The following is a 27,108-nucleotide window of genomic DNA, read 5'->3' as shown; positions in this document are numbered from 1 at the left end:
GTATTGACATAGGAATAGAAATTACCACTGTTAATTGACGATACATGTATATCAATCTAAATGTCGAGTTGAAGGCCACAGCAAGTGCTTTCTTCTTTTCACGCATAAGATTTTGCATAAATTCTGCTCCATATGAAAATACAAAAGTAGGACTGATAATAACGGGGCGCAATTGGTACTCATGGGAATTCCAATAGATTGTTGGAAGACCTTGTCTCTAAAACCACATAGATATTGTCAATCAGAAACTTAAACATCTTTTTGACAGGTTGCGGGCTCGTAGGCCCCGTGTCAAGGCAGGCGGTATATGGCATGTCAAATGTTGCACGATTTGTATTGTATCATTTTTATTTGTATTGTATAATTTTTCATATGTATTCTATAATTTTCCATTTATATTCTATAATGTTTATTTGTATATTTCATACTTTTTTTCAATGTGTATTGTATTGTGCTACTACGTGCCTGATCGTTATAGGGGGCATATTATCTTTTATTAAAAGAAAAAATAAGAAACGTCAGGTGCCTTAGATAACTTGTTTCTATTGAAAATATCTATTGAAAGGTCGGTTCCCCCTCTTGTGAGGCTTCCAATTAGCATAAAACTGCCATTTTCCCTAATATTCTGAGACATTTCTATAGTTAGGCACCTGATGCTAAAAATAGAAATGGGACCCATCAACCATTGTCCACACCAGCTAGTGGTGTCCAGATATTGTATTAATATCTGAAAATTTTCAATATACTTCCTAATTATGCAGCAATGACATTTAAAACTTTGCAAAAATTTGTTTTTTCACATTTTTTTAAAGAATATATCTATTTATAGATACATGTTACTAAAAATAGAATCAAAAGCCCATCAATATAATTTCATGAGATGACACTACTAATTCTCAAGTATAAAAACACACATAAGAACTGGAAATTTTCCGCGGACAATTTTTGTTATTTAGCCTTAAAGATCTCAAAAAATGCCAATTTCCCCATTTTTCAAATTTTCAGAAACCATGTCAGTTTGCATGACTTTTTTCTTACAGGAGGAATATTTCTAAAATAAACGATTATATGCCCTGTGTACCTTAAAAGTTCATGTTATCATATGATCCAATGATTTTTGTTCGAGTGTATTAGATACCAAAAAATATTCATTTACATTTCCTCAATTTTCATGCTTTCATGTAGTAAAAATTAAGGGGTCAACAATGGCCGAATTCAATGGATCTGTCTCCATGGCAACCGTGCACGTGTGGAATTTCCAACACCATATTTACTAATTTTGTACCAAGACACACCTATGGTGAAAATTTCATCAAACTCCGAAACATGTCTTTCCAAGATTTTTTGGTTCTTACAGAGAATGCGTGTTAAAAGTTTTCAGATTCATTAAACAGTTATATAAAAGGAATTAAATTTAATCTGACTCCAGTAATATTCTCGATTTAAAATGCCATCACTCAAATAATATATATTCATAAATTAAAAAGTTGTAGCATCAGGTGAGCTAAGCAATCTGCGAGTCTCAGTCACGTTTTGCTGGATACGACTATTTGTGGAACGAATTATCAAACAGCGTTGGAAAAAAAATGACGGAGAAGGTTAGTTGGGTTATTGTCACATATTCTGACCTTCTTTCTTTCATGAGTGTTGACAGGCCAATATGATGCTATAAAGATTGTACCAAATAATGCATTTCATGAACTGAACAACAATCAATTTCCTTTCCAAGAACTAGGTCACAACCTTTCTCAGTTCACTCAACTGAGGTACAAGATTTGTTACAAAATAGAAGCTAGGTGACGCATCAGATAAAGGAAGAAAGAAACGTCAGGTGTTGATATATCCATGCATTGGGTATTTATGTTGCTATATCCGTAAAATTATAATACTAGGGCTAATATTACAGATTTTTACAGTCTACAGTCCGATTTAATTGAACAAAACAAAAATCCCATTGTCAAGATATTTCATAACATAAAGATAGTTTAGATACATGTTACTTATAAACTTGATAAAGGTGCTAAGTAAGTAATTCAAATGGTTAATTAGTACACGTTTTTAAAGTTTAATATTGCTTGTTACATCAATCAATGATAGTGGTAGTTATAAATACACTAGCGTACACAGATTGAATTACTTGTTATGTAACTACACTATCAACCAATTATGTGTGCACACCATTTTGATGAGGTTCCTTCAACAAATGAGATGGTTGAGAAAATGTATTTAGAGATATTTGGGATTATATAGTGAAAATATGATTAAGTACTTAAGACAACACAGCAGTTCCACTTTTTGACATATATTCATTGCCCAGTTAATATAGGAGCAGTTTTCAGAACAACCTAGGTCGACTGAGTGAAAACAGCTGACCTTTATAATGCTATAGTAATGCTATATTGTGCTTGAATAAAATATCGCTAAGTTGTGTGTATTGGATTTTTCCTTGCCTATAAAATAAATGTAAGTTTTTCAATTTTTTTCCCTTTCTAAAAGATAGAGAATAATTTGGCTGCCTTCCAGATAATTTAGTATTGCACAGTTGATTGCAGTTGCACAATGTGTGCATGCAGCAACCCATTAGACCGTTTTTTTAATTTGTATATTTATCTGTTTTGTCTCACCAATCATAAAAACATATTAAATAATTTTTGTGACAATTTATGTCCCGATTTAATGGAGTTGCATAAGGAGGTCATTGTTCTCTTAGGAACATATGATCAGTGTCCAAGTAACTGCGTAAAATGAGAACAGTGTCCCACAGTGTTTTCATTATCTAAGAAAAGTATTATTTACTAAGAACATCTAAATCATTAGTAGTCTTTTAATGAGTATATATTTGATTTTGATTTCATTGATAAAATTTTATTTTTGCACTTTGCAATAACTTTTTACTTTTTTTTTTCCAAATGTGAATGGAATTTAAACTAAAAATTGTAAATTTTAATTGTGGAATTTTTTTCTTTTCCAGTTAAGTATTGCCTCTGGGTATCAGTAATGATTATATGGGGGCCAATAACTCATCACGCCAACCTAGGATGAATGTCTCTGAAGTCGAGCCATCGACAAGCGAACAACATGAAGAGTCCCCAGACCTACAGGCAATTCTAGCTTTCCTCATTCGTAGGTAGGTCAAGGTGTATAATTATGTACTGTATACAGGGAAATTTTTGCCCTTCTTTTATTTTGGCCACTTTCGCTGTCTTCATGATTGGGTAGATTTAAAACGGGGCGAATTCAAAGAAAACAGCATAATTTCTTAAACAGAACTATGACTGGGCGAACTTAAAAGGGGGCAAAATTGTTCGCAAGTGCAAAAGGGTGAAAATAACACGGGGTGAAAATAACCCTGTATACAGTTTTAAGGGATACAAGATGAAGATGCCCTGATATGTCATGGAGCGTGTTGGGAAGCACAGAGTTTCAGTCCATTATCTGACATAGTAGACCATCTAAGTTTTGTATCTTATAGTCCCCAAAATATATTTTTCAAAGCACTGTTTGTATCATTTTAAGACAATCTTTTAGAGGGGTGAATAGTTCTGTGAATGAAATACTACGATTTAATCCCAGTCATATGGAATTTAGTGTTGTGGCTCTCTGCTTGCATGAAAAACTAAGCAATTTCATGGCTATAAGTCATTCTCAGCATTCTGAGAGTATTGTGAAGGATTTGATGAAGATTATAAAAAAACAAATAGGCAAATATTTCAGGTTTTATCCTTGGGATACTAAAAGTGACACATCTTTATAAGAAAATTACAAAATTAATTTGGAAATATGTATATTTGATATAACCATTTAAAAAAATAATTTGAATATTCTTGGGGGGAAAATTCATACATGTAGTTGTTTGGACAATATTTAAAGATCCTATTTCCCTTCTTCATCATCCTAAATGTTAACATTCTTGAGTGGATTTATTTGGATGATATTTCAGAACAATCTTAGATATAATACAAACATATCAATAAAAGACTGAGAATGCAAAAAAAATTTGAATTCATATTTACATGTATTACTTTGATCATGTTCATATAACTTTCTCCTGTGAAGTAAATATAAAATACATGCGCATGATGAGCTGACATAAATAATTATACAAATATATAAAATGTAATGCTCTGTACTGCAGACATTGATCAATGTGCATGGGTTTCAATATTATTGTTGTATTAGTGAAGAAATATATCTTTCAAAAATCAAGAAAAAAGATGAAAGTTTATTTAATGATTTATTATTGTACCTCAATCAATAATTATTTTGTTATAGAATAAAAAATTATATGATGTGGAACTATTTGAAAAAAAATGGTCAAATTGGAAATGTCTTTTTCAAAGTAAAGATTTAGCGTAGAAGTTTTATACTACTAATGTTATATAGTAAACTTATGTAAGACTGATATTTATTTCATCCCCCTTCCATGTGTAATTGTAGGTGTGTGTCTGTATGTAAGTGTTTGTCTGTATGTAAGGGTGTGTCTATATGTTAGTGTGTCATTAAATATATTTAAATGTTTGCTTCTGCATGAACATATATGTAATTTTTTTTTTCTGTAAATAGAAAAAAGAAGATTATTTAATGACTTTTCAAAATAAATATATTCATATTATAATCATAAGCTTATAATATTCATCTATAGTTGTAACTAAATTGTCCATCTTTAATTCCAACAAGCACATATCATTATGCTTTATGAAATTTTTTAGACAAAAAAGAAGAAATGGAGTAAAAATCATTCTTGTGCAAAATTGCAGTAAATTTGCAATGTTCAGAACAGTTATTTATTTACGCAAAATTAATAGGATATATCCAGGATCAAATTTCATATAAATGCCATTGATGTGTGTGTATATGTGTTTGTTTAACTACATGTTTGTCCTAAATAGTGCCCTGTATCAAGAATTGTATTCAAAGCCTCAAGGGTGTATCAAGTTGCCTCAATTTTTATAGGAAAATTATTTATATTTTATGTTAGCTTATTATGTGCGTATATTTTAGCTTCCAGCAACAAACTTTTATGATATTTTTACCACAATCATCATGTCTGTCAGTCTGTTAGTGCAACTGTTTGCCTATAGACACATGGTTAATGCTATTATTTAATAGGTCACTTTTTAGCTCTCCTCAAGATGTTATCCAACCAAACTTGCAGATATGTGCATCTATGTACAAATAGTGATACATGCCTCAGATGCTGAAACTGACCTACGTATTATGCTCCAGTGACTTCCAATAAACACCATGGAATGGGGAGATAGGAGGGTGTAATTAGTCTTATATTTTTCAAATAAAGTATCTAATCTGTTAGAAAAAGTATCCATCAGCAGTTTCAATGAATTACTTACATTTACAACATATATATGTAAATTTATTAACAAAAGAGTTTTTTCCCCCAGAATTTTAGAGCTAAAAATTCAGTTCATTGCAAAAATCAAGAAAAGTGTATTGTAGATAACAAAATGATGTGCATATCTAATAAGATGTCTGATTTTCTTGTAGTGGCCAAGTTAGAATTCTCACCAATGATGAAGAAGATGTAGAAGGCAAAGACAGTGATTCTGATGGCTGCAGTTTTTATAACACAGCCCAACCCCCACTAGGTAAATTAAAAAAAATTATTGTGTAATTCTTGCATCATTCTTGGTCATGGATTTAATTGTAGTGGAGGTAGCAATGAAACCCCTTTTGTGACAATAAGGTGATTTTTGAAAGAAATGGAAAGGTTACACAAAGTGAAAATTCATAATCCCCTCCATGCCTTTCACCTAAAATCAAGGGTTTCTTTAAATCTCCTCTCTAGGAACATAGGAAATAAACTTAACATTGATGAGCAGGGGTACATCTAAAAAAAATTGAATGCCAGATGGTATATCCCCCAAACTTTTTTATGCTTCTCTGTGAAATGCAATGGCATTAACTCCCTTTCTATTAATCGTGTGTCCTCTTTGTCCCCCTTGCCTATTCACCTTTGATAATAAATTACTGTTAATAATGTAATTATTAGGTCACTTGAACTATACAATTCCTCAATAATTATAATATACTTTAAACAAAAATACCTACATTTTTCTTATGTCAAAATGTACGATTGAAGTACACATGCACTTTACACTAAGCATAAATACTATAATCATAATTGTACATTTTTCATGCATACTCGCATGTTGGGAGGTTTTCGTGAAATAAAAAAGGATCAAAAGTTTCAGCATTTTTTTTTCATTACAGAGGATCCGAACCCAGACACAGCAGAAATAGACGTGAGTAAAAAAATTTATTTCATCTAATTTTGTATTAAGAGAAAAAGATTAACTGTGTTAAATGTGACAGTCCTACAGGGGTCTATGTCTCCTTTCAGATGAGTGACCTACGGCAGGAAATACTGAAGGCATCAGGGCGAGCCTTCAGAAAGAAGATGAAGCCCACAGTTCTTCATATGTTGCAAAGTGTATGTAAAAGTTTTAATATATTGGTGAAATTTCTATCATTGAAATTTTACTGTGACTTGTCATCAATATTTGAAGCAAATATTTTCAGTAAAAAAATTTCATGTCTACATTTGAGAAATGATGTCGGCTTTTCTGTTTGAACACTTATACTGTTACAAGATTTTTATGTCTTGTCTCATAATAAACCTACTACAGTGTAATCTGTCTGATCTGACCGTATACTGGCATGTGACAAATTTGGTATAGGGATCAACAGTGTGGATTGTACAGGTGTTGTGTTATACAGTTTGCACTGTACATCATAATATTACTCAGTGAAAGAGCCTGGAATAAATGTTATGATTCTTGCTTCGTTTAATTTCTTACTTTAGCGAGAGCATGGTAGAAACAAGAAGCAGCAGTTTACATTGGAGGATCAGAGGGTTATTAATTGTCAGTAAGTAAAGATTGTTCTGATAGGGAATTAATGCATTTGTCAGTAGTATAAATGAGTAAAAGCTGCATCGACTACTATATATGAGTTATATTTGCCCTTTTACACTTCTTAACAATTTTGCCCCGTTTTAAATTCGCCTATTCCATGTATTCGTAGTTAAGAAATTATACTGTGTTCTTTAAATTTGCCCCGTTGTAAATTCTCCCACTCGTGACAAAGGCAAAAGGGGCGAAAATAAAATGGGGTGGAAATTTCTCTTTCACAATAATTATATCACTGCTCAGTAACATTATAAGGAGAGGGAGTAATCTTGAATCATAATGCCCATCTGTCTGTATGTCTATAGACATTAGGTTAAGCATAGCAATTAGGTCTTTTTCTGGATCATCTGAAGTTTAATCAATAGTGAGATGTGGGTCTTGACTATGTTTTTGTTGGGTATATAGGACACAATTTATTTTTTTCTGCTTTTGAAATTGAAGCGTTTTTTTTTTTATTGTTGTTCAACATTGCAATGTTGGAATTTTCACTTGAATTGGGGAGGAGGGGGTGGGGATTGTATCAGCTTTATTTTGCTTCTATTAAAGTTTTCTCTTTTTTTAAGGTATTTGCCAAATCACATGAGGACAGTTGCCAACTTCCGGAACAAAGCTTTCTGTGGCACCTTCTCTAAAGATGGCAACATATTTCTGTCAGCTTCACAAGGTCGGGAATGTTTAATGGCAAAATTTTCTTTTTACAAACTGGAATTTATCCTAATGTGCAGATTTGTGTTCTTAATTTCTGAAATATTGAGGAATATTGGAAATTCACATTGTTTAATACATGTATTGACCTTTTTTTAAAAAAAAATACAAAACAGATCAAAATATCAGGATATATGATACGAGGGAAGGCCAATTTGATCTCATTAAAACAATACGAGCTCGAGATGTAGGCTGGAGTGTCCTAGATACTGCATTCAGGTAATATGGCTGCTTATTATGAGAAACATAGATCTTACCCATGATATATTTTATTCAAAATTATGTCTGCCTTTTTTCTTCAATGAAAAATTATTCAGGATTGTTTACTTTATGTAAAATAGATATTATGACTCCCAAGTTGCATGAAGAAATACTCTTAATTACTTTTCATTACAATGATTTTGTTTACCCATTTTACATATTTTTATATATATTAAAAATATTGTATTTAGAGCTGATTTTGTTAGAATAAAAAATGCTAATAGTTTTTTTTTTTTACTCCTTTGCAGTCCTGATGGGAATTACCTGATATACTCAAGTTGGTCTGATGCTAGTGAGTTGACATTGTTATGATATTAGTTAGACTCTTGGATAAATAAAAATTCTTTTTCATTAAAGCAATTAAGTCTTGTGGTCTTGTAGTATGGGTAAATTATTCTTCTGTCAAACTATGAATATTCAAAATTGGTGGCAGGAAATTAGATTTAAAAAAAATTATTTAAACTGATTAAAGTGAGAAACGAATGTTATTTTTAAATTACTGTATGAGCAGAATTTTTAGCGAGGATTAATTTTGGCATTATTAGCAAGGGTGCAAAGATGGCTAGAATTGAATATTACTAAGAATTAATTACGCTTTATTTTTAATAGCTTTTTGGGTGCACTTTTTAAAATTGCTAAAATTTCATCTTGCTAAAAATAAAATACCAGTTTTTTAAGGACAAATTGCTAAATTTGCGTCTTGCTAAAATTGCTACTTAAGTATATGGTATATTTTCATTCCTTTATAGTTCATCTATGCAACATTCATGGAGATTATGACACACACATTCCTCTGCCTCTGATGCCTGGAGACCATAGTTTTGCCATTTTCTCCATGACGTTTTCATCAGATAACACAGAAATATTAGGAGGGTAAGATTCTAAATTAAAGACATTTTATTTACCAGTAAATTGCAAAACAGGTAGACTTTACTTTACTGGTCCCCAGATCCGCAAGATCCTTGCGCTCGTTGGACTATGACGTAAAATTTACGTCACTCAACTAATAAGGGTTAACTGCAAAAGAAGAAAAAATTGTCTTTTTTTGCATAGCTGGAAACTTTAGTTAAGAGCTCATATCTAAACATTTTACATGGTACTGTATTTCAAAGAAGCCTGTAAGCTTTAAAGGGATTTAATTGTAAAATTGTTAAGTTTTCTAAAGTGTATGGGTAGTAATGATGTATATCTGCATAAAAATTTTGAGACCACAAGAGTTCCGAAAATTTGACCCAATTTTATTTCTTTATGATACATGTGATTTCATCTGGAGAAATATTTCTGTTCAAAACATTTTGATTATTTCAGAGCAAATGATGGCTGTCTGTATGTTTATGACAGAGAGCAAAATAGACGCACTCTAAAGGTAATGATACTTTTATACATGTATATATTTTTGTGTATTTTTCAATTTGTTAAGTGTATATAACTATGTATATTAATGAAGTAATCACGCAGCTTTTATTTGTTTCATAAGAAAATGTGATAGCAATCTTTAAACGTAAAATGAATGATTATGATGCTAAATTCTCAAAATTCAATGCAAACTAAAGACTATTGAATATATTAATGAAAGAATTTAATACAATTACATTGAAATCCTTAAAGTGACATTGTTTATACTGTGTCCATGAATTCATAGTTAAGAAAAGCATGTGTAAAACGTAGTTCAAACTTCAATGTCACATGGTAAAAAATATACATGTATTTTAGTGTATTTAGAAAGGTCTTGTCCCAAGTAATATACATGTGTAATATGAAATCCCTGTCTTATCTTGTTCAAACGATGTGACGGAGGTTCAAGTTTTTGTGACAGACTGACAGAAGAATAAGATTTAATGTCTCCTTGCTTTTGCGAAAGTGGGGGATAATTTTAAAGTACCACAATTTTACACAGATTAATGCACACGATGATGATGTGAATGCAGTGGCCTTTGCTGACAACTCTTCTCACATCTTGTTCAGTGGTGGTGATGATGGATTGGTCAGAGTAAGTGGCTCAGTGAAAACCTGTCTTGATTCTGGCATATGAAACTTTGATATTATAGATTATCTATTGATGATTTAATCTTTCAGTTCTTATTATCTCTGGGTAATGTTTGAATGAAGAAGAATAAATGTTCATGTCTTTTAGGTCTGGGATCGACGAACCTTACGAGAGAGCAACCCAACACCTGTGGGTACTTTTGGTGGTCATTTTGATGGAATTACCTATATTGATTCTAAGGTACTACCTGCATTGATTCAAATGAGAGAAAGAGAGAGAGGGAGATTAAATATGTTTGGATACACTCAAATAAAAAAGTAATAAAATAATAAAAATATCTCATTGATTATACAATGATTGTTTGGATTTTTTTTTTTTTACCTGTTTGGCATGTGATATTGATAGGGAGACGCTAGGTACTTATTGTCCAACTCAAAAGACCAGTCAATCAAACTCTGGGATGTGAGGAAATTCTCAACAGTGGAGGGAATAGAGGTACAGTGGGATATTTTCTTTACGTTTTCCTTTGTTTCAGCAAGAGTTATATTCAATAAAAATGGGGACAAAAGTATTTTTAAAAGAACTGAAAGATTTTTTTCTGCTTTGATGGCAAACTTTCATTTCTCGTTGTAAATACAAACTGTGTGGAAGAATGTAATCCAATTTTCTGGTTTTGTTAACAGACCTTTAGCAAGAACAGGTTACGAAGCCTTGTTCTATAATGCAACCTAACTGTGTTAATCCATGGTCAGAAATGGTCAATATAGCAGATAAAAAGGTTTATTTATAGAACAGATGACCTTTGTCCTAAAATCTGACCAACTTAAATAATCAGATTTTGTACTGAAAGTACATGTAGACTAAAGTGAAAATACAGCTTACAAGTTTAATTCTTAAGTCCTTTTGTAAAACGGGCCCCTGATAATGAGGAGAGTAGCGTTACCAGCATATCAGAAACCCTTGGCTAGCGAAGATGATTAATAAAGCCTACTCAACGTCTTTTGACCTGGACAATTCCTTTGATATTGACCTCACTTTTCATAATTTCTTTTTAGCCCAATTTCAAAAAAACTTTTCAAGATATTTTCATTGAGCCATATATGCTAATACATACTGATGAAAACTGTCCTACTTCATCTATATTTTTTGACCTTGCCTTTCTTTTGATATGGGAAATATGAAAGCCATATCTCTTCTCATTCAAATGTTATGACCTTAAAGCTTAAAGTTTTTATGATAGACAGATAGATGAATGGGATTTTTATGTGTTCTTGCTTTCACAAAAACAGGAGACCGAGAATGGTCAGTTGTTGTAATATATTTTTAGTTTGAATTATAATTACAGGGTACAAGGAGAGCTGTGGCCAAACAGAGCTGGGATTACAGATGGCAACCTGTGCGTAAAGCAGGTGAGAAGGGAGCAAATGGGGCCAAGATAGATAGAGGAAAGGGTACTAGGGTTGGGGTGGGGGGGAGGGGGGGGGGTTCTATCTCATACATCCCAGAAAATGGAATAAGGTAGAAAAAGTTCTACAAAGTTGTGGAGCTGATGCTGAAACTTTATAGGGTTATCCATCCACCTCTTAAAATTTGGCTTAAGTAAACACTGACAATTTTCTAAAAGTTAATTATAACTTGATTATGATTACAGTATAGCACAAAATTTCAAATCACTTTGCGGGGCAAAATTTGACAGAAATTATCTTCTCAATTCTCTAAAGGCATAACAGTCATTTATCCCAGATATAGTTATGTCTCGTATGTGAAATCACAATTTTTTGGGGTGTGTGTGTGTGTGTGTAATTTTTGTTGTTTTTGAGGGATGGAGAAACCCACGAATTTTCGACTCCCATGAAATGTAAAATCTGATATGGTATTTCTATTAAAAAATATCCCTACAAACCAATATTTTTTCCTCAAATTTCAAAAATTTGACCCCACGAAAATATGTGATTTTACAGTACAATGTATATACATGTATGTACATGTATTGAATTTTGATATTGTAGTGTGTAAAAAGAGAAGGATTAATGGTGATTCCTCCATAATGACCTACAGAGGCCATTCCATTCTACACACACTGATCAGGTGTCACTTCTCCCCGGAATTCAGCACCGGTCAGCGGTACATCTACACCGGCTGCGCCACCGGGGCTCTCGTCAGTAAGTATACGTAGAAAAAAAACGTGTAAGATGCTGACAGTCTCTATGAATAGATACATTGTACAGTGTATTTGTACATATACATGTATATTGGCTGATCCACAGGAGCACTTGTCAGTAAGTTTATGTAGAAAAAAAATACTGTAAATGTATTATATTTAGCGTGTACGATATTTGACGGAAATTGATTTTTGAACAAGTTAGCGTAGATTTGATTTAGCGCATTTCTTAATGTTCTTATTAATGTACATATGTGTAAGACATTTAGCATTGTACTTGAATTAGCGGAAGTTTCTTTCCGCCAAAAACGCTAAAAAGAATACACCACCAAATGTAATACGTTTACAGTGTGTAGGATGATGTCAATCTCTATCAATAGAGATATACATCAGTATCAGCACTTTATGTTTTTACGTAGAAAGGTGAGATCTTGTACGGATTCAAATACAAGTAAGTGTCAAAAGAGGAAGTTTGAAACTGATCAAAGTTGTCTTTCTTGTATGTACATGTACTTACAGACAAGATGCAAATTTAGATATTTAAAATTTTTGCAAGCTGCTACAAAAAAAAAACTACTAATATAAGCCAAAGTTAGCGTTCTCTGCATTTATGTATTTTTGCTGTGTTTAGTACTTCAGTTCAAATTGGAAAAATATTTTGACCCCCAGTCTTCATTATAGCTTGAAAAGTAATCACAATGGTACATTCAATGTATAGATCCTAGAGAAGTACCAAATCTCAGAAATTCCTTAATTTGAATATAGTTATTCTCCATATGTAGAGACTATTGTAATAATTCATGAAAAATAAAGTTATGTAAATATGTTGATATTTCAGTATATGACTTGTTGACGGGAAAAGTGGTGTCCAGACTGAAAGGCCATGCCTCGTGTACTAGAGATGTTTCCTGGCATCCGTACGAGAACATCGTAATGACCTCCTCTGTAAGTCTGGGGCATTTTAATAAATAATTCATCAAGACTCTTTCTTCATGATTCAAGAAAAAAATTCTTTAAATTAATTTATGGTAACTATGGGATGGATGTAAATGTTTTACTGCATCTAAATGATTCCTTAGTTAGCTTTTCAACCTAAACATTCTTTTAATGCAAAATAAGAGTGCACACTGTCTGAAATATTTAGAAACAGAGATTTCTATATTGTTAATTTTTTGTAATAAATTTATATTCAGAGATGTGCAAAGGGGCATAACTTAAAAAAATAACTATCAGTAATGTTGTTAAGGTTAAATACCTTGCTTATTGTACCTTGTTCTTTCCGCAGTGGGACGGTACGGTGAAGAAGTGGGACTACCAGCACGAGGAGGAATCAGACGAAGAACTAGACGAAGATTATAATGTGTTCGACGACAAGAAACGGAAATGTACGCGAACCACGAAACACGAACGGGTATCAAAACAACGTGTGTTGTGTGGAAATCGTCAAGGCCTCTTTGAATGATGCTGTTGATCATTAAGTATAGATTTCCACCATTTTTTACCACTAGTTCCTTATAAACATTGCTCAAGCAGGAGAGTTACAGTAGAAATATATTGACAGAGACATCATTCTGTTTATAGTTACTTTTCATCATGTGAATGATTTGGGGGTACCAGTGTATTTGTACACTGTGGAAGTTTTTATAAATGTGAATGGACATGAACTTGATTTCATAATGGACTCATTAATATTTTGTATGTCGTGTTTTTGAAATGAGGTCGCTTATGACAAGCTTACTCAGAGCACTGAAGGTACTACAGTAGTTTTACCTCTATTATGTGTAGCCTACCTTTACGTCCTTTGTACATATTAATTACCATAAATACTGCTTGTAACATATACTTGTATATTTATGTATATATAATTTTGTTACTTAATAATTACCGGTATCCTTTCACTGATTTTTTTTGTCTTTTTACCAATAACACCAATTACAAATGATTTTTTTAAACTAAAACATAAATTAAAAGGGGCAGAATCTTTCATAAATGATAGAGAAATACCTCAATATATTTTTTATCTAAGAATATATTTCTATTTAAAAAAGGTGATTTTTATCACTGAAAAACACACACTAAGGACCTTTTTGAAGTCCTTGTGTGTACTTGTAGAAATCCATTAAGGTTCATCAATCCTCTGATAAAGAAAGATAACTCTAACTGAAATAAATTGCTGTTATTTTTTTATAAAATATTCATGTTAAAAAGTCATTTTTGTCCAATTTTGCCTAGCTAAATATGCAGGAATTGCGTGGCATGTACTGCATTATAATTATGAATCAATTTCTTTTTGAAAATCATAAATATTAGGAAGGATTTTATATGAATAAGAAGAGAGATGATGACCTTAAATAATCGGAGGGTAGATGAACCTTAAATTATCGTGGTCAGTATATTCTACAGAGGGGTTGTATTTGTGAAATCGAGAGTGCATACAGTTTAATTGGAATTGAATATAATCTGTGAGATTGATACAGCTTTCTTATTTCACAATGCATTGTACCATGCACAAGACAGATACATATACACATATATATCTAAAACATGTTTTATGCAGGAAAAAGAATTAACACAGATTAATGCAGGGTTTGAAAACCCACCCTTTATTCTGTTCAAAAACTGGTATTTTAATATGAAATGTTTTAAAAATGTTAATCTTTATTCTTCGAAATGTTTTTGTACATGTTTTTTATTTTCTGAAACATATTTCATTAATTTTTAACTGATATATTTTTTTTCTTTGCAACAAACCATGTAATCCTAGACTAGCAATTGTAGATCACCATAGCTAACCAATACAATAGGTTTGATACATACATTCTGTTTCAAGGTGTACTTGGTACAGTATAATATAATGAATCTGGCGATGGCCATTTCTGTTTATGGTATTATTAGTACATGTAAATATCAACCTGTACAATAGTAGCCTATCAGAGTAGATCATGTGAAAATTTGTACTGTCAATTGCATGTGCGTGTATATTTCACAGAAAAAAGCGCAATGGCCAGTATTAGTAATGAAAGCCTGAGTATCTTTGTATAGTCTTTTGAGGATTGTTTTAAATATGTAATGATGAAGATCTTGTAAAGATACGTTTGTTTTATTTATGAGTTTGATTATTTTTGTTTGCAGACTGTAGCCATTACTTATTATGTATGTTAAGGTCTGTTGTTTGGTTACGTCCCTTTGTTATCATATATTGTCATATTTTTAAAATGTAGTAATTTGTTTTGATTTGTTTATTTTTAATCACATGAACAATGACAGTTTCATCCGTCTGTTTAATAATACATTTAAAACCTATTATGTTCGATTTTTGTCTTTGAAAGAAAAAATCTCGGATAGATCTAGATATTCACTTGATTCCAGATAATATTTATCTGTGTTACTTGGTATAAATATACATGTAAGCACTTTTTTTTCATTTTCACATTTAATTTTATAAGGGGGGGGGGGGGAGAGAAGATTTTCTGTGAATTTCAGCTGGTGAATGGGTATAAGTTTGAAATATCCCTGTCAATCATTCAGGAACTTCAAATATGTCAATTAGCACTGGTCATATAGAAAAACCCAGTGATGTGATTTTGGTACAAGCTGAAAATTACAATTTGATGCTGTTCAAGTTTAGATAGACTGTCTGTTACTGTAATTCTTTTTATGGTTTGTTTAATTTATGCTAAAAATGTATGCTTTATTCATAAGAACAGAACTATTATTGTGTATGTACTATACAACGTACGGTACCTAATGTTCTACTTGAACTCTTCTCAAGAACTGATGAAACATAAAAAGAAATTAAAAAATATTCATTTATTTTGTCTAAAAACCCCTAGATCGTGATTTTGCTTTCAGTATTCAAAAAAATGTATTCTAAAGGTATTGTATTATGATGATAGATACATGTAAAAGAGGGAAAAAATCAGCAACAGATTAATAAACTTGTAGGAAGAATATTTACTGATATTGTAGAAGTTCTGTGATTTTGTTGTTATCATTTGATAAAAAATGTTAATAATTTGAATAAATAAAACCAATAATGCATATTTGCTGTTTATTTCTTGTGTATTTTTATACACATACTTACAAGTGTATGACTGATTTCTTCTGTTCTTATAAACACTGCCATACAATTACTGTAAAATCACATATTTTTGTAGGATCAAATTTTCGTGGTTTGAGGAAAAACTCTTGGTTTGTGGGGATTTGAATTCGTGGATGAAGAATTGCTTAGTAGTTATGAATGTAACATTTTACATTTCGTGGTGGACATGAATTCGTGGGTCTATTCATACCTCGAAAACAACGAAAATTAAACCCCCTCGAAAATTTGTGATTTCACAGTATAAGGTTACTTTGTAAATTCTGTAAGGTAAGAATACAAGTCTAAAACAAATTTTAGATCATCCTAAATATTTGGGATCTGCTAGACTGTTAAAAATTTTCTTTTGGGGTTTTCAATAAAATTGTGCACCTATCTGATGGGGGAATCAACAAAACACTCATAGGCCACAATGCACACCCGAGAAACCTAAGCTCATTTGTTTTTCAGAACACTGAAACTTTTATTATAATCATTCAATAGAAATGCCCTAGCACTGCAAACCAGTTGCATCAATCTGCACTTTGGAAGCATTTCCTTGTTTACCCCTTGGGTTTCTTTTGTGTAAACTGAATCCTTCTCAAAAACTAGTACTCAAATTCTTCCCACTCTGAAGCTTCAAATTTTTGGATTTTAAGATTTTACTACAATAACAGGATTTCAGTTTAAGCTTTAATTATTTCATAAAAACAGCATTTGATCCATCAGTCAAAAATACAATGTTATATAAAAATATAGAAATTTGCATCAGATAACAGCACAATAATCAATGATTGGATATTTCTAGAATGTCTATAATTATATACACAATTTTTGCATTGTTCATGGCACTTGGTCCTTGCATTGAATAAAATTCCTGCCAAGCTTAAAATCACAGGTAATCACAAAACTATGTACAAATCTATAACATATACCAATAGAATGGTTATTTCTAACAAACTGTGTTTCACTTTTAACAGTATCTACCAAGCTTTTCAATTTGCAAAATTCAGGTTAATGTTTATAAATATTGGGTGATTTCAAATTCTACAAAAATGCATTGAAACTGGCACTAAATCACTCAATCTACTATGTTAGTGACTATCAGTGGAATTAGAGTGTATAATGTATACACTAGCTCAACATGTATAGCATCATTTTAAATTTATGAAGGCATATAAATGTGAATGGATTGGTTGATGTAAGGTTGCTGTAAATGTGAATGTTTTGATTGGATGTAAATGTGTTGGTTGCTGTAAATGTGAATGTTTTGATTGGATGTAAATGTGTTGGTTGCTGTAAATGTGAATGGTACCTGTAAATGTGAGTGACAATTGCTGTAAATGTGAATGTGATACTTGGCTGTAAATGTGAAAATTATTGTAGTTGTAAATGTGAATGCATTGATTGGCTGTAGATGTGAATGTGTCAGTAAGGTTGTCGTAAATGTGAGTGAGTTGTTTGCTGTAAATGTGAGTGCTGGTTGCTGTAATGAATTTGTGGCTGTAAATGTTAACATATTGGTTGCTGTCTCACAGTATCAATATCCTGGATGATTGTGAAAGCAAAAAAATCACAACAATTATCACAAGTGTTTCAATATTTAAGTCCCTAAAGCTCTTTTTAAGAAGGGTGGTTGAAAAGGGTGGTATGCTTTTCATAAGAGAAAAAATTTATATTTGTCTCTGCACTGTACATAATGTACCAATGGTTTTGTTAAATGAATTCAATAACATGTACTACAAATAAAACACATAAACAAATCAACATAAGTATTAAAATACCTTACAAATAAATATGGTGTTAATACATCTTGTGCGGATTAGATATCACTTCTCATATTTACAAAAAGTATATATCTACACAGAGATTCAGTTAAAATAAGGCTTTGCTACAATTCATGATGTCAAAGCCCATCTGACTTAAAGTAAGTAAAATCTTCATGCAAATATTTTATTATCAATCCTTCCTCTTAAAAAATTTAATCTAGCAAAGCACTCTGAAAGGAAATAACACTTTTTTACAGCCGTGAACAAGTGCCTACATGTATGCTGTAAATGACTTCCAAAATTTGAAATGAGATCAAAACAAAACAGAAACCAGATTTAAATATCAAATATTAAAAACATCTCCTGAATAAATTTAACATGACTAGATGTCTTTGAAAAACATATACAGCTAAATCTGCATAACATTTTTTTTTTTCAAAATGATGGCCACCAAAATGACTCAAACAAACATACTTATAAGAAATATTGGTCAATTTAAGCTTATTCACACTGGAATATATCTGGTTATAAAATGAAGATGTACAAAGTATAACTGTTTTTAACCATCCTAGTTAAAAAACAAATGACTTCACACAAACATATATTTAATATATGACTCACAAAGCCAGTCTGTATTATGAAGACACTTCTTGTTTGAATGAATAAGACGACCCATTGACTTTAGTGTAGGATTCCGTAGACAGTGGAGGGGATGAGATTGGTGATTCGTTGTGGTGTTGTATGGCCAGGTGGTCGATATTTGACGTCATTGCGGATGCCGTCAGGAGATGGTCAGCAGTGGACAGGGGTGGGGTTGGCGTTTGTATGCTGTGGTGCATTCCTAAATTTAAGGGGCTCCCCATGGGAGAACCCTGGCTGTTGTTGGGGGAAATGCAGGTATGGGGGGAAGGGATGGTGGCCGTGGCAATGGAGAGTACGTCTGCACTATTGGAGATCTGGTCGCTGAAATTGTTGACCATCAGAGATGGCTGTAGTGTGGTGGGGGTGGTTGATCCTGTGCTTCCATTCTCAGGAGCTGCTCCTGTTAAAATATTAAGATAATTAGGTTAATGATTAAAGAGGGATTTTTTAACCACCAAACAGCAAATCTTAAAGATCAACAGTAACACATTTATAAAAGAGATTCAAAAAAATCAATTTGCAATAATCAATTTTTGGGAATGCAAAAAAATTATTACAAAATCCAAAAAAAAATTTGTTTGGATCAATTTTTGTGAGTTAAAGTATACTGCAGATATCGTGAATATTTCTACCAGGCAAATAAAAGTTGGTTTACAGTATAGCAACAGCAAGATACAAAAGATAAAAAAATATTTAAACAATTTAAACCACAACAAAAAATTATACAAAATCCACTAAATTTTAACGCTAATCTTTAATTATTTGAAGAATTGCATGGAGGTGAACTTTTATGAACTTTGTTGATTACACCATACACATATTTTTTTTCTATGCATCAATGTTCATCTAAATCTATTCAGAGAGAAAATTCCACTTGCCTCCCAGTAACATTTCCTGCAGAAGATTGTCAATCCTTGCCATTCCAAACAGTTTGGCAAACTGCACCTGTTCTATCATCTGCCAGGTAATACTCTGTAGAGGAGGCAACATCAGGAGGATCTCCCCAAAGCGCCCCCTGGTGTCATACTGACGGTCGTTGATGTAGTCCTCCAGATTCACCTGAACCTGGTAGCGGAAGCTTTTGATTTTCTGGGGATCACTCAGTCCTTTGGCATCTGTCAATAAATACATAGTTTTCTGTGAAAATTAAAGACATTTTGGCCTATTAAGTCTTTTGAAATTTGTTTTAATAAAAAATTATACAAATAAATGAACACAGAAACTTGTTTTTATATATATGTTTAAAAAAGCTTTTAAATATATGAATTTTAAAAAAAAACTATCAGTCAACACGTGTACTGACCTGGATCAAAGAAAACAATGGCTTTTAAGCAAAAAATCCCATTTGGAATTGGTTGGAAAGAAATCCAGGATTCTGCTGGCAACACGACCTATTTCTACTTCTGGGGTATTTCTGGGAATGATGGCATCATTGCCTAGCAACAAAACATCCTTGACCCCTAAAGATCGTCTGGCCACACCCATAATCAAATGCTCACCAGCATGTGCTCTCAGCAGTGCAACCTGGGAAAATAAAAAAGTTTTTAAAAATTGTACAAAGGCATTTCATTGAAGAGTATGTATTAACCAGAAGTCTCTGTTGAGACTGTAGCTCTACTGGTTTGTACTTTAAACAAAGAAAAGGGGCAGTTGGGACCTGTAAATTTACATGTATCTCAGTGTACATTAATAGTTAACACATGTATTATAAGCACCTGTATTTGATTGCAAAGAAAACTTAATGGCTTTCAAAATCAGTTGATATACAGTTGATAATCAGAATTATGTATCTTAGTGTGGTCTACTTGTGTGCAAAGTTATATTGAAATCAGACCAAAACTGTAGGAGGAATAGCATTTTGAATGTTTTTCATGGAAATTTCTATTTTAAGTAACCATGCAAACACCGTTCATAAAAATCCAAAACCGATTTCTACTTCTACCTGTGTGTCAAGTTATTTCTGGGAATGATTTTGGCATCATTGCCACTGCAACACCGCAACAAAACATCCTTGACCCTTGTGTGCCAAGTTATATTGAAATCAGAGAAGAGTAGCATTTTGAATGTTTTCCACGGAAATTTCTTTTTAATAACCACAGGCCACACCCATAATCAAATGCTCACCAGCATGTGCTCTCAGCAGTGCAACCTGGGAAAATAAAAAAGTTTTAAAAAATTGTACCAAGGCATTTCATTGAAGAGTATGTATTAAGAATCATTTGATACAGTTACTACAGTAAAACATGTTTAATCCAGATGTTGTTCCATAATTTTGCCTAATATGATGTTAACTTTTATTCCCTTTGCACCAAATATCTGTAAATGTACTTTTCTGTTGGGAAAATAATTCAATGGAATCAAAACAATGGCAGAAAATTTGCAAAAATTAAAATGCACAGAAAATGAACTTCAACAATATACCTAATTCAACCCATTAATATTGAACAAATGGCATCTGGATTAGACAAGTTCCCCTGTAATTGGTGCAATATTTAGTTTATTTACCTGATCATCCAGGGCCAGCTCACAGAAGCAGGGAATGTATTTGGCCCACTCTACCAGAATGAGCAGCTGCTGTTTCATCGACTCACAAACATCATTAGCTGTGGCTACCAACTTCTGGGACAGGTCTACGTTCATAGGTGAAGGGGTGATCTATAATTAAAAACATTAGGGGTGTACATTATAAAACCGATTGTCAGTGATTGGCAGTCTAACTTATTCCCAAAAGTATCAAAATGTGCTTTCAAACCAAATGAATTAATGTTAACTATGCTTTTATTTTAAGAAGGAAAAGTTTACAATATTTTTGTAAACACAATTGGCAATTGAACCATAACAGTTTACTACTATAAAAATCGTTTTTTTTCTGTATTAGAAATAAAGATACATTTTGTTTTCTTCAAATTTCTGTTTTTATATTGTTAAAATTTTTCAATTTAAAAGGGTGCAGAAATATCACAAACCTGTCTGGAAAGAATTTCTGCATTTAACAGTGTACTGACGGAGAGGGAGTTTGTCTGGTTCACGTCCTCATAACTGGTTCTCCTCACACTGATTCTATCTCGCTCATTCTGAACAGCTGTGGAGACATCAAAAATGTCTTCGTCAAGAACATCATTTTTTAGCATGAAATTTTTTGTAATAAAAAAGACAAAGAAAATTGGTAGACAGTGAAAAAAATAAATCAAGAAAAATATTTTTAAAATATTGGTTTCAATTGCTAGGATATAAAAGGGAAAAAATCAGAAAAATTATTTTTCACATATATTGCATCTATAAATTTTAAGAGGGCTAACATGTATACTTTTTTCTGAATCATTATGGTACAACAGATACATACAGTGTATACAGTATTCCATTTTACATTACCGGTAATACTTTTAAAAGACATCAAGTCCAAAAACGTAGGTACATAATTATATTTAACTACAAACTGCAATAAACCAAACATACATGCCATTTACTTTTCAAAACCAAAAAAAATATATTTATTTATATCTTCACTTAGAAGTACAGCTCAGCCCAATCTTACCTTCTTTCTTCATTCCTGCCCGGAAGCACTTTCTGAGACGACAGTATCGACACTGATTTCTCTTGTCTTTGTCCACGACGCAGTTCCTGCTGAAGCGACAGGAGTAGACGTGGTTCTTCCTCACGCTCCGCCTGAAGAATCCTTTACATCCGTCACAGCTGGAAGCTCCGTAGTGTTTGCCGGTGGCCCGATCACCGCAGATGGCACAGTACTGGCTCATGCCTTGGGTGGGGGAGGTACTCCCTGCTGACGGCATAGGGCCCAGAGCCCCCATTGTCATCTCCGGGGAATCTTTAAGAAAAAGAAAAAAAAATCCTTTCAAAAATGGACTCCTTTAAAATTTTGACTGAAGTTTCAAGGAGGAGGAAACAAAAGGGAAAATACATTAAAAATTGGCTCAATTTCTTCAAATTTTAGAATTTTAAAATGAACAAGTCTGCTTCCTTTTCTTTTACCTGGGTCATATTCATAATAATACTGCTGCTGTGTGGCTGCCTCTAGATAGCTGTAGAGAAAGCTATCACAATCTCTCATTGTCATAGAATAGACCATTAAATCAAAGTGTTCTACACAGTTATACTAAGGACTACCTCTCAGACAAGGACTGAAAGTAGGAAAACGAATTTGATATTTCTCCCGAGTTTTATAGTTGCAGCCCATGACAGTCTCTAGGTATTGTATTAGTCACATGATGTCAACAATGCCCTTCTGGACACACCTCCCCCCAGACCTGGTAAAACCTGAATGGACTATTGCTTAATTCTTTATCTTAACCCTCCACAAAAGAGATAAGGACTGAATCAGATGGGAAAAATGGTTATTTTATATACACAAAACAGCAGCAAAAAAAATTAGTGCCCATAAAAACCCAATATACTCAAAATAATTTAGAATCTTTAAAAAAATTCTATAAATCCATTTTCATTTTTTTTCTATTTGAATAATCATTTTTATATTGGTACTTTGTTTGTTTTATTTCTTTAACTAGGTTGTAATAATTATTATCTATTGTTATCAGTGGGTGCCTGATAAAGGACTTGAGAAATATTTGAGCGTGTGTGTGGTAACCTGAGGAATGCAAACATGATTGACACGGAAACAAGTGGATTCACACCTGAAACTGTTACAGTAGATGCCTTTATCTACCAATATTTGTCCATACTGATTAATTCTTGTTGATTTTTGAATTAATACCAAGCTACTGTCAGAGACTTATACATGACTTACACTGCAGGACCTGACACAGACAAACTGAGAGGGAACAAGATCAGAATTAGTTTTTCCATCTCAATTTTTTTTAAAGTCAATATTGTTTTTGAAATAAGTGTACTCTAAGCTGATAAAAAAAATTTTTTTGATTGCTTACATTCTCCCACTTACCACTTAATTAGAACTAAAGAAAAAATTTGAAAACTAGATTTTTATTTTCACGCATTCTTAAAAAAAAAAGAAAACTGAACTAAATTTTATTTTTATTCTTAAAAAAAAAAAAAAAGGGACAAGCCAAAACAAAAAACCTCAACCCCCCCCCCCCCCATTTGATCAAGAAATCTTAGTCATAAGTTCATGCACCTCAAATCAGCAATAACATGACATTATATTTTGAGAAAATAATCAAATTTTGCCCTGCAAGAAAGCAGTACCGCAGTTATCGTGAAACGGTCTATTATATTTTGAGACATCAAATTTTCCTTTGCGTTTTTTTAAAAATAAAAACTAAATTATATTTTACATTTCTTTGGTTCAGGAAAAATGGAATGCTTCTTGTCAAAACATTTATATATATTCCACGATTTTTATACATTCCACAGCTTACAATTCCAATGTTTATAATTCAAAACCACAAAATTGATAAAATGGAAAACATGACCTCTATGCACTCTAAAACTACCTTACATGAAATGTATTTAAAATAAACTTACAATCAAAACAATAAAAAAAAGATGAATAACAATCCATTATGAGAACTGAATGTTACTTTAAATCAACAACTACATATAAAACTACTTAAATATGCATTGCCATTGCAAGACTGAAGCCTCAATTAAAGAACATGGTTCACTAAGGGCCTTATTTGGCCCTTTGAATTTCCGAAAAAAATCAAAACTGCTCTAATAGATTAAATTTCTAATGGACCCTTGTCACTGTATATCAATTAAAATGACAATTTTCTTTCTAGACCATTATGATGTCATTAAGTGTGTCATTTTCCTCATATCTGAACCTTTAAAAAACGCCAAAAATTACCGAGTACTCTAAGTGTTTTTCAATATTTTGCATTAGCCCCCAACCTCTAATCTAAAATGTTTAATTATATGATGAAAGAATGTATTAGAAGATTCTTGTCCAAAAAAAATTTTGGTAGAGGTAGACTCATATATATATTATATATTTTTATAATTAGCTAAAGATGTTCTGAAATTCATCATTCTATTTTCTTCAAAATTCAAGAATATTGAAATTTCACAAATCCTATTTTGCAATTACTGAACTCTCAAAGGAAACTTTTCTTTTATCGTAAATGAATAACTAACTCTCTAACTATAAAATGATGGACATTTGAACTCAGTCAGTTAATTGGTATAAGGGACTGAGGGCCACTTTATGGAGTTCGTGAACCTTGCTAACTTTAAATTGTAGGCAAGCATGCAATCACTGAATGTGTCCACTAAACATAACATAAAGAATTAATTTTTTCAGTCACTATCTATCTTTTTAATGATTTTCTTTTCACTTAAAACATTGATGGCAATTAGGATTTTGTATTGTTTACAAATCATGATAAACTTCAACTGATGTCACGAAATGTCAATTGTTTTCAAAAAATAACCCTCTAAGGACTAAAGGAAGATGAAATAAATGTATAGAAGTCTGTATAGGAAGTTGTAAAATATTTAATTTTCTACATCACTTACAAGTGAAAGGCACATGATTTTTCTAAAAGTGATCAATTCATGAAGACTATAAATTTGATTTTATTTACTGTAGGAATAGCTATATGCCATTTTATTTTTTACTGGTATGCAGTTTTCTATAGAGATCCATTTCTTTTCTTGAACCCTGGCCGTATTACACTACAAGTAGCAACATTTCATCAATGACTAAATGGAAAACTTTTATTAACTTCATTACTACATGCATTTTTTTTCATTCACCAGTACACATGTACTCCAAAAACCACTTTACCATCCACTCATCCGCACGCAATGCAAAAATGAAACAGTCCAAGGTAAATACTCTGGAAAAACCAAACTCTCACATAGAAAATGTGACCTCCAAATTCTTGTCAACCCAACCTCTATCAAAGGGAGGGATATTTGTCAATGAGAATTGTCTAAAGTTGCCAACTACTTGAAATATCTATATCAGTAATATTCTCTGTTTAGCCGTTTGAGTGGTTCTACAGATCAGGTCTATTGGGTTGTTTATGCAGATTAGTGAATCCATAAGTCCCAAAATGCCTTTCTACTAGAATTTTGTCCAAGCCGAAATAATCTGTTTTTACCTGTAGAATCAGGTGTGTCTTAAGACTGATAAGCATTGCCCAAGATAGCGGTACAATATATTCTTGTATACAGTTGTATATCTTGATAGGACTTTTCAAAGTTTAGATTATTTTACTATATAGTCCTTAATCAAGATAGACTATCTAATGTATAAAGACAGTATTAAAATTAATACTCTTGAAGTTAAAATATTATATCTGAGAGGAGATGAGGGTTCTGATAATGACATAAGAGTCAAATCATATAATAATCTTTCAAAAATGAAAGTGCAAACTATATGTTCTCATAATGAAAATGCATCTACCAATCTTAAATGTAGATGTATCTAGTTAACTTTTTTTCAGAGCTCCACCACTCTACCACAATAAAAAAAATTAAGATATCTAAATTTACAGAATGGGAAATAGATTTCTAAAACCTATTATTTACCATAACCCCCTCCCCATTTCCTTAAAATTGCAAAGTTTTAGAAAAAAAAAATTATGAGCAATATGCAGTATTCAAACAATTGATCATTCAGTATTTAGTAAATGAAATAGAATTATGATATTTAGCCATTTAAAAAATTCTTTTGGAAAAATTAGCACTTATATATTACTAAGAAAAGTATGAAACTTCGGCATCATTAGCTCTATAGTTTAATATTAAAAAAAAAGAGAGAAAAACACAGATCTTATATTCACATACATTAAACCCCATCAAACATGTGCATGTGCAGAACAAACAAATTCAAACTATTGTGTGGTAGCATTACATTATTATCAAAAGATACAGGTATATAAACCTTTGGACAAAAGGCCAAAGACCAGGAGATTGATCACCAGGTAGACTCATTTAAAATACAGAATGCAATAACCTACCCAAATGGATATATGTAATCCCATCCAGATTCATTAGAGCCATGTTGATTTTTTAAACTAAGACTTGTTCACAACTAAATAATTAATAAATCTGGTCTGCAGCAAGGAGCTGTGATGTGGCATTGATTCTAAATATAAATCTTGCATGCAGTGTATAGATGCTCAATGTTGATGAATATAGGTAGGATAAGGTTAAACACTTGGGTACGTCAGGATTTAATCTGATAACACAATTATCATGTCAAATGTAATGTTTAATTAAGCATGATAAAAGTACCTGTATGCTAAAAACTGGTATAAATATTAAATCATTATCAAAATCATAAACAATTGTCTTGTTTCAATTTTTTCTTTTTTTTAGAAAAAAGTTCTTAAAATGTAAAAATAATCTTAAAATATTGTTAATTATAATATAGTAAAAGAAAGTAAAAATCAAAAATGTACTTGACTGTAGTTTAATTTTTTACATTGCTTGCAAGATTTCTTTTTTCTATCAAATGAGGCAATATCTTTATACGCTAATGAAGGCTGACATGGACCGTCTTGACATTTACGGATTTACCTGGTATTCAATTTTTTAAGATCCACAACTTCCAATTAAAGTGCAAAACGCTTGGCAAAGGAACACAGTTCCAACCCATTTTTTTTCATCAACTCAAGATTGTAGCGGCCACTGGC

The 27,108-nt window shown here is 32.0% G+C and overlaps 2 protein-coding genes across 4 annotated transcripts; one reads left to right on the top strand and one right to left on the bottom strand.

Annotated features, from left to right (window-relative positions):
* Window positions 1-1,538: 1,538 nt before the first annotated feature.
* Window positions 1,539-16,083, top strand: LOC134270609 (DDB1- and CUL4-associated factor 11-like). Of its 3 annotated transcripts, none has more exons than XM_062752850.1 (18): window positions 1,539-1,598; window positions 2,972-3,127; window positions 5,503-5,603; window positions 6,229-6,260; window positions 6,359-6,448; window positions 6,821-6,885; window positions 7,490-7,590; window positions 7,748-7,850; window positions 8,141-8,184; window positions 8,642-8,765; window positions 9,201-9,258; window positions 9,790-9,882; window positions 10,027-10,119; window positions 10,285-10,374; window positions 11,225-11,288; window positions 11,889-12,041; window positions 12,879-12,985; window positions 13,326-16,083. In XM_062752850.1, exons 2-18 carry the CDS (start codon window positions 3,006-3,008, stop codon window positions 13,500-13,502), a joined length of 1,617 nt encoding a protein of 538 aa, XP_062608834.1. In that variant the 5' UTR covers window positions 1,539-1,598; window positions 2,972-3,005; the 3' UTR covers window positions 13,503-16,083. The 3 variants fall into 3 exon arrangements, with proteins under 3 accessions (XP_062608834.1, XP_062608843.1, XP_062608825.1); XM_062752859.1 differs by lacking the exon at window positions 1,539-1,598 and adding an exon at window positions 1,797-1,854; XM_062752841.1 differs by lacking the exon at window positions 1,539-1,598 and adding an exon at window positions 2,215-2,463.
* On the bottom strand, window positions 16,080-22,637 carry LOC134270627 (hepatocyte nuclear factor 4-gamma-like). Its single transcript, XM_062752869.1, is given in 8 exon segments — window positions 16,080-18,929; window positions 19,408-19,644; window positions 19,833-19,894; window positions 19,896-20,053; window positions 21,035-21,184; window positions 21,496-21,611; window positions 22,065-22,355; window positions 22,520-22,637. Coding segments are annotated over 8 exon segments (1,518 nt in total). The 5' UTR covers window positions 22,617-22,637; the 3' UTR covers window positions 16,080-18,522.
* Between the last annotated feature and the right edge of the window lie 4,471 nt (window positions 22,638-27,108).

Source organism: Saccostrea cucullata, unplaced genomic scaffold, assembly GCF_032062105.1.
Source record: "Saccostrea cucullata isolate Sc308-1 unplaced genomic scaffold, CSIRO_AGI_Scuc_v1 ctg679, whole genome shotgun sequence".
Lineage (NCBI taxonomy): Eukaryota > Metazoa > Mollusca > Bivalvia > Ostreida > Ostreidae > Saccostrea > Saccostrea cuccullata.
Note: the sequence above shows the minus strand (reverse complement) of the source record. Positions and strands in the feature narration are given on the sequence as shown.